Source organism: Octopus bimaculoides, chromosome 9 (assembly GCF_046866305.1).
Source record: "Octopus bimaculoides isolate indiv1 chromosome 9, ASM4686630v1, whole genome shotgun sequence".
NCBI lineage: Eukaryota > Metazoa > Mollusca > Cephalopoda > Octopoda > Octopodidae > Octopus > Octopus bimaculoides.
Genome location: NC_142936.1, coordinates 15,008,932 through 15,018,322, shown reverse-complemented (window position 1 = coordinate 15,018,322; position 9,391 = coordinate 15,008,932). Strand labels below are relative to the sequence as shown.

At 36.8% G+C, this 9,391-nt stretch overlaps 1 protein-coding gene across 3 annotated transcripts in view; it reads left to right on the top strand.

Moving 5' to 3' along the window:
* The window catches only part of LOC106874620 (atos homolog protein A), a 207,323-nt gene that overhangs the window by 174,994 nt on the left and 22,938 nt on the right, over positions 1–9,391 (top strand). For all 3 annotated transcript variants that reach the window (XM_089357170.1, XM_089357171.1, XM_089357169.1), the window contains 2 exons: positions 2,341–2,475; positions 6,579–8,232. In XM_089357170.1, coding sequence (XP_089213296.1) covers positions 2,341–2,475; positions 6,579–8,232 — 1,789 coding nt within the window. The remainder of the gene's footprint in view (positions 1–2,340; positions 2,476–6,578; positions 8,233–9,391) is intronic.

The following is a 9,391-nucleotide window of genomic DNA, read 5'->3' as shown; positions in this document are numbered from 1 at the left end:
AGTAAGTTACTTCTAGGTTGTCATCAGAAAGCTGTTCAGCATAGCATTTAATATTCTCTTATGTCTATAGTAGTGTGTGGTAAGTAGCTCGTTTACCAACCACATGGTTCAGGGTTCAGTCCCACTGCATGGCACCTTGGGCAAGTGTCTTCTACTATAGCTTCGGGCCGACCAAAGCCTTGTGAGTGGATTTGGTAGACGGAAACTGAAAGAAGCTCATCGTATATATGTATATATATATATGTGTATGTGTTTGTGTGTCTATGTTTGTCCCCCCCCCCCCCAACATCACTTGACAACCGATGCTGGTGTGTTATGTCCCCATAACTTAGCGGTTCGGCAAAAGAGACCGATTGAATAAGTACTAGGCTTACAAAGAATAAGTCCTGGGGTCGATTTGCTGAAACAAGTAAAAGAGTATATCAACTCGTGTGTTCCTTTTCAACCTTCTACACACACACACACACACACACACACACACACACACACACACATATATATATAGAGAAAGAGAGATATGTATATATTTATATGTGTATCTTTGTGTCTGTGTTTGTTCCTCTGCCATTGCTTGACAACTGATGTTGGTGTATTTACGTCCCCGTAACTTAGCGGTTCGGCAAAAGAGACCAATAGAATAAGTACTAAGCTTACAAAGCATAAATCCGGGGGGGGGGGGGCGATTTCTTTGACTAAAAAAACCCTTTAAAGCGGATGTTCCAAAATAGCTGCAGTCAAGTGACTGAAACAAGTAAAAGAATAAAAGAATGAAAGAATGAAAGAATAAAAGAATGAAAGAATAAAAGAATGAAAGAATAAAAGAATATGCCATAGACATTGTGCAGTGCTAACAGAGAGCTACAAAATATGAACTGTTTGTCTGATAATCCAACATCATGTCAACTCAGCTATTGGCTGGTGTAATCACATCTTATCCAATGATATTATTTCTTAACTTACAAGTGACAAGAATTCCGGTTGATTCTCATATTTCTAAAATCAATACAAAAAAAAAAAAAAGAAGAAGATTTTTGCAGATTTTCACAGCTTGATAACAACAAGCTCCAAAGGTAATACTAGCAGCTTGATATGACTCAATCGATACAGCCAAGAATTAGATATTATGTCGATATCTGCTGTTGAGTCTTTTCCTATTGGAGGAACTGAATTAACTTGAAACACTGCTGACTAACAAGGTACAGCGCAGCTGCGGATTCAGTCCCACTCACTTCAGTTTCGTATTATTAGTTTCCTCATCATCACCTAGAGCACTTTTATGTGAAGGATAATGACCCTCAATAACAACAACAACAACATGAAAGTTTTGAAAATTATTTGAATATTCGTAGGAGTGGCTGTGTGGTAAGTAGCTTTCTTACCAACCACATGGTTCCGGGTTCAGTCCCACTGCGTGGTACCTTGGGCAAGTGTCTTCTACTATAGCTTCGGGTCGACCAAAGCCTTGTGAGTGGATTTGGTAGACGGAAACTGAAAGAAGCCCCTTGTATATATGTATATATATATGTGTGTATGTTTGTGTTTGTGTGTCTGTGTTTGTCCCCCCAACATCGCTTGGCAACCGATGCTGGTGTGTTTACGTCCCCGTAACTTAGCGGTTCGGCAAATGAGACCGATAGAATAAGTACTAGGCTTACAAAGAATAAGTCCTGGGGTTGATTTGCTCGACTAAAGGTGGTGCTCCAGCATGGCCACAGTCAAATGAGTGAAACAAGTAAAAGAGTAAAGAGTATATATATATATATATATATATATATGTATATGTATATATATATATATATATATATATATGTATATATATATATATATATATATATATATATATATATGTATATATATATATATATATATATATATATATATATATATATATATATGTATATTTGTATGTGTGTGTATATGTGCTGTTGTCTCCTTGTCTCATCATCATGTTATAGTTGTAAATGACCCACTGCCTTGCAAGTGGTATCCTTCATTTTCAATTTTCTATGAAAACATGTCCGGTCATGAGGAAATATTACCTCATTTGGAAACAGATGAGGGTTGGCCACAGATGGGGCATTCATCTGTAGAAAATCCATTTCAACAAATTCCGTCTAACCCATGCAAGCATGAAAAAGTGGATGTTAAAATGACAATGAGGATGAAATGCTTTCTTTACAAGAATCTAAAAAAAATGGTTATTGCCATTTTTCCATCTCCTCAAATTAAGAAATTATTTTGTGTTTGACGACAAAAAATTTTATTCAGTTGGAATCACATGATACCCAGAAAAGGATCTGTAATAAATTGCAAACAATTTTTTTCCTCTTATTTTAATAGGTGGACAGATAAATCGGAGAAATTTGTTACAGGGATGTTCCTTGTTCAAGCCATGAGGTCTTACTTATTCTTTTCTCAGCTAAGTTCTTGGTTGAATTCAACAGGTGGATTACTGCCACTAACAATAGCTTATCGGTAAGTCCTGTTTCTCATACTTTTAACAATTTTCTCTTTTTTGCTTGGTTCCATATTTTCGATGGCATAGAAGATGCAGAGCATATTAAATACACCATAGATTCAGCTGTGCATGTTGAGGAAAAAAGTTTTCAGTGCATTACAGCTTACAGGATTCCCCACTTTGCATATAAGCTCAAGTGTGGCTGTGTAGTAGGAAGTTTGCTTTGCAACTACATGGTTCTGGGTTCAGTCTCACTGTGTAGCAGCTTGAGCAAGTGTCTTCTACTAAATCCTTGGGTTGACCAAACCTTGTGAGAGAATTTGGTTGATGGAAACTGAAAGAAGCCCATCATATATATATATATATATATATATATATATATATATGATGATAAATATATCATTCTTGCCTCTTGCGTAGCATATGCGACCGTGCCACCAACTCTATTTTCTTGGCCAAATGTCTCTCTATTTATAACATTTGGTGGTCACAGCGCTGACAAGTCAAGCTATGTCTGGCTAGCTTTCCCTTGATTTATGGTGTTGAAGGTCAAGTGTTTTGGCCGTTAATTTTAGCCAAACATTTTCCTTGACATTTGTTATCTATTGTGAATCCCTTAGTTTTGAATGTGTGGTCTTTTGCTGGGAAACTAAACTTTTGACCGTGGGAAACATTTTCCTCTGAGGTCGAGTTGTGAGCTGAGAGATTTGGGTTCAGTTTTGAGTCGAAACTTTGGTCGGCCCGAGGCTATATAGTAGAAGACACTTACCCAAGGTGCCACGCAGTGGCACTGAACCCGGAACCATGTGGTTGGTAAGCAAGTTACTTACCACACAGCCACTCCTACACCTATATATATGGCTTGAACCATTGAAGGGGGTCTTCACCCTTTTTTTATTTCAAAACAATGTGAATAAATAAGCATTACATTTGACAAAATAATTTGAGTGCTAAAGGGTTAAAAGTTGAACTTGAAGTCAAATAATGCTTGAAATGAGAGCATATAAATATTAAGCTAAAAAACAACACTTTTGTGAGAAAAAGCGGAAGGCTTTAATTGTGTTTAATCTATACTTCACATTGAATGAGAACATGAAATATGCATTGAGATCATGATACAATAAGGACAACTGTTGAAAGTTAACTATTATATACTTAAATTTATGTATACATATTTTAACAGCTGATAATTTTATTTCCTTTTATGCATATATGAGTGGGGGGGGGTGCTGAAAAGTTCCTGGGTTTGAGAGTATCGTGAAAGGCCTGGTTGGAGGCCCAACCTTCTGAGTTCTTTCACAGGGCTTAGAAAAACTGAAGGACCACTGCGCTAAGTGTGTGAATCTGGGAAGGGAATATGTTGAATAAGATCATAATTAACTGATCCTCCTGTGTTTTCTTTTACCCAAAACCAGGAACTCGCCCCAGCACCCACCTTCTGTGTGTGTGTGTGTGTGTGTGTGTGTGTGTGTATCTTTTATTTTTTACTTGTTTCAGTCATTATACTGTGGTCATGCTGGGGCACCATATATATATATATATATATATATATATATATATGTGTATAAGGGATGACCACTAGGTGGACATCCAATATGCTAGAAAGAGGTCATCAACGACCCAACAACAAAGAAAAATAATGTTCTCCAGAAAAATTTCGCAAAACACCCAGAACAGGACAAAATGAGAAGTATACAGAATATCACCCTATCTATATAAATATACACACACATATATATATATATATATATATATATATATATATATATATATATATATATATATATATATGTATATATATATGTATATATATATATATATATATATATATAATGTAGTTGAGAAGTATATCTTTGGTTATGCCATATAAATGTATATGCTCGTGTGTGTGTGTGTGGAGAGAGAGAGAGAGAAAGAGAGAGAGAGAGAGATTGCTGAAGAAATATTGTAAAGTAGGTTGGCTTTTTTTTTTTTTTTTGATGGAGAAACTGAATATTGTTTCAATCCCATTTTGTGTCTTGTTATTCAAAGAATGACATTTAATCAATTAAAATCAATGCACATATGATGAAAGGTAAAAAAAAAATAAACGAACAAAATAAAAAAAAATAGATGTGTAGTAAGCCTGTTAAATGTTTGTTATATCTTCTGCTGTTGGTAAATTTTTATCAATTTATTTATAGATACACGTGTTGTTTATTTAACTGTTCATGCAATATGCTTGCAAAAAAAAAAAAAATAATAATAAAAACTCTCTTGAAATTTTGTCTTTGCCATTTGCATTTTGTTTTTAATAGACATTTTCTGAATGTTTTTATGAAATTAAAGCATGAAAAAAATTTTCTAAATAATCACAACTTTATATGTGTGTGTGTGTTTACATATATACATACATACACACATGCTTCCATATATACATATATATATGTGTGTATATATATACATATATATATATATTAAAGCAATGATATTAAAAGCTACTTTTTAAGAATATTATTAAAAAAAACAATTTTTTTTTTTTTCTGAATACTTGTCTGAAAATATTTCTATAAAGTGTTAAAAGAAATTTTTTTTTTTTGCAGTTTCTTTTAGAGTAAACAATATTTTGTTGCTAAGAAATATATGGTCTGCTATGTGCCTGTCTGGCTCAGGAAATTTAAGCCTACCAAGACAAAATCTCATTTGTGATATTCTTTTACAGCTGACAAGCATAAAGCCTCTAAAAGCTGATTCATTTATAAAAAGATGTATTTGAAGGATTTTTCAAAATTAATGTTCTTTTAATACTTACCAAATCTATATTTAACTTGGTTGGCTGTCTTTCACTCAATAGCCTCATACGGTGACTAATTCCAATTTTAAACGGAATTCTAGAAATTAATGATGTTATATGTGGAAGTTCTTTAGTACAAGAAACCATTTTCTTTTCTTCCTTCCAATAAGCATTTAATTTTTCTGTTATTATCAATACTCTTTTACTTGTTTCAGTCATTTGACTGCGGCCATGCTGGGGCACCGCCTTTAGTCGAGCAAATCGACCCCAGGACTTATTCTTTGTAAGCCTAGTACTTATTCTATCGGTCTCTTTTTGCGCCGAACCGCTAAGTTACGGGGGACGTAAACACACCAGCATCGGTTGTCAAGCGATGTTGGGGGGACAAACACAGACACACAAACTTATACACACACATACATATATACGACGGGCTTCTTTCAGTTTCCGTCCACCAAATCCACTCAGAAGGGTTTGGTTGGCCCAAGGCTATAGTAGAAGACACTTGCCCAAGGTGCCACGCAGTGGAACTGAACCTGGAACCATGTGGTTAGTAAGCAAGCTACTTACCACACAGCCACTCCTGCGCCTATAAGTTCCTGTTTATTTACCATGTATCACAACCTTCCGTGCTGGTGGCACAGAGCAGCTGTCTGGCTTCCATGCCGGTGGCATGTAAAAAGTACCATTCAAGCGTGATCGTTACCAGCGTCGCCTTACTGGCACTTGTGCAGGTGGTACGTGAAAAAACATTCGAGCGAGGTCGTTGTCAGTGCCGCTGGACTGGCTCCTGTGCAGGTGGCTCGTAAAAAATACCATTTGAGCGTGGCTGTTGCCAGTTCCACCTGACTGGCCCTCGTGCCAGTGGAATGTAAAAAGCACCCGCTACACTCTCGGAGTGGTTGGCATTAGGAAAGGCATCCAGCTGTGTAGAAACCTTGTCAGATCAGATTGGAGCCTAGTGCAGCCTCTTGGCTTGCCAGTCCTCAGTCAAACTGTCCAACCCATGTCAGCATGGAAAGTGGACGTTAAATGATGATGATGAACAGAATCTAAATACTGGGTTAAAATCCCTTTTGGATTGGAAAAGTTGAAAGCCTTTGATTTTTTTTCTGTCCAAAATATTTTTTTAACCCAATATTTTTTTAACCCAATATTTTTTTAACCCAATATTTTTTTAACCCAATATCATCTACTTTGAGTTCCATAGTTAAAAAAAAAAAATGATAATTATTGAGACTCTGTTCACCAATGACTTAACCAGTCACCTAATCTGTTACCATTTCAGACAATAACACTTTCTTAAACTTCCACAAATTTTTGATTCTGTTTAATCTTTAATTTCAGGTTGTACGCTCCAGGAGAATCTAGACCGTATTTGTTCGAAGGAGATTCTACAGTTCATCATTTCCCAGTAGCAAACTTGTCACACAGCACAGTGAGAGTGAGTGTGACGGCTTCTCAAAGAATGAAGAACATACCAATTCTTCTGTGTCAAAATCCGATGAGTAGTGTATTAACTAGTTCCACAATCATTACAGACCAGCTTCACAAAAGCAAACCATCTAAATTTCCACCTGACAATTCAGAACCGTCTCGAAGAAAAAAGACTTTGACAACTGCTGCAAATTGTGATAACAGTAATAATAGCGACGTAAAAAAATTTAACCCAAAGAAAGTATCATCAACAACAACAAACTCAACAACAAACTCAACAACAACAACAATTTCGAACAGACTCAATAATTTAACACAATCTAAATCAAAAACTAGTTCTATTAACAAGAAGGAACAACCACAGACTATAAGTGCGCCATCTAGTTCAGTTTCGCCAGCAGTGTCCTACAGTAAGGTTCCTTCACAGCAGAAGAATTTGTCTTTTTCTTCGACACGCTCTGTAATGAGTGTTGAAGAGGATTCCTTAAAACTAGCGTCAAAGTTTGCTAAACTAGAGGTGAAGTCCAGCAATAATTGTACATTTTCAACAGCATCGCGGAATATGTTCTTGGAAAAACCTCTTGTCTTTCACACAAAGGATGATCTCAATAACGACCAGTCAGAAAACAAAACACCGGTACTTCACAGCCCTAAGGTTTTATTGACAAACTGTAAGTCTGGTGAACAGTCGTATTACTCAAAACAGAAAAGAAACAGCAATTCTGGCTCAGATTTCAAGTGGAATACAAACACCGAGTGGTATCCAGAATTATTGTGTCAGCCTGGCATGCAGGAATTGACCAAACCTTTAACATCAGACCAAATAGAAGCGTATCTTGCGAGTCTACCAACCTGGGGTACGTCGTTACCCAAGGTTAGACGAACATGCCTTGAAAACATTCCAGTTACAAAATGCAAATTTCAAATCGGTGATGAGTTATTTGATAAAGACACTGAGAAAAGTATTTCTTCCACAGTTAATCCATTATCTAAGACAGCGTTATCTTCATATGTAGGTCTCTCATCAGAAAATAAGTCAGAAACTACATCTAGTGTAACTTCAGCTAAAAAGAGAGGACTTGCCACCAAAGACAAATACGACACAAACAACATTTCCCGAAACCTACACGAAGATTTTAACCACAATAAAACAGGTTTGAAAAGGTCAGCAGCTGTCTGTCTGGATCTTTCTCAAGACATTAATGAAAACAGAACAGAGGCTACTTATTCAGCCAATAACAATTCTTTGAAAGATTCTACCAGTTCAGAGGTTGATAAGACAAGGTCACAAGGTGTCAGTGATCATTCTAATAGAGTGGACTGTTGTGAAACAGCAATCAAAAAAGACGATGCAACAACAACAGCTGAAGAGAAAAGTGATGTATTTCTCGAAGCTGACAATTGTAGCATTGTCAATGGTAGTAAAGACTGTGACAATAGCAAAGAACACGAAAGTAAAGAACATTTCAAAGACATAACCAAAGATCCAGTGAGTCCCAATCAAGGAAAGCGATCTCTTTATGCAACTATACTCAGGAAAGACTTCAATTCTGAATTTGAAAAGGTTTGTATAAAGATTTTATAAGGATTCTTGTATGTTGTGGTTTTGTTAGAAATTCTTCCAAGCTTATGTTTCAACAGTGAAAGTGCATGGCATTGTGGTTAAGCTGTTGATCTCATGAGCAATAGGTTGTGGGTTCCATTCTTGGACAGGGCAGCATGTTGTGTCCTTGAGCAGGGTACTTCATTACATGCTACTCTACAACACTCAGCTGAAAAGGAGTATCAGGGACACCTGGGAGTTAATCCTGTGACAATCTAGCACCTTGTTCAGAGGAAGGGGGTAAGTCTTGTACTCATAGTTTAAATGTCCGTGATAATCTGGATAAGCTCTGAGCTCATGGGCAACAGGCTTGAGGGTTTTTTCTTTATTGTGTGTTTGTGTGTGTGTGGAGGCGCAATGGCCCAGTGGTTAGGGCAGTGGACTCACGGTCATAGGATCGTGGTTTCAATTCCCAGACCGGGCGTTGTGAGTGTTTATTGAGCGAAAACACCTAAAGCTCCATGAGGCTCCGGCAGGGGATGGTGGCGAACCCTGCTGTACTCTTCCACCACAACTTTCTCTCACTCTTACTTCCTGTTTCTGTTGTACCTGTAATTCAAAAGGGTCAGGCTTGTCACACTGTGTCACGTTGAATATCCTCGAAAACTACAGTAAGGATACACGTGTCTGTGGAGTGCTCAGCCACTTGCATGTTAATTTCACGAGCAGGCTGTTCCGTTGATCGGATCAACTGGAACCCTCGACGTCGTAAGCGACAGAGTGCCAACACAGAAGTTTGTGTGTGTTTATGTTTCGACAGTGAATTCATTCCTTTAGCTCATTCATGATGTTCATTTTTTAAGAATTTAGTTGTATTGAACACAAAGAAAATAATACCCCTGACTAAGATACATCGATGCCTTCCTCTTCGTGATAGACATAAATAATAATATTTTGTTTGTTGTAAAATTTCACTGAAATGTTTGTTTTTGTAAAACTAGTGAAGCCTTGCTTGGAGACATAAAAATCCAAAGTTAAATATCTCTTGCTGAGTTATGGTAGACTTGTATTGAATTTAATATTTAATTTCTGACATCTTTATAGCGCTGAACAAATTTTCTTCGAGAGGCACCACCACCACCACCACCACCACCATTACCATTACCACCACTGCTGCCAT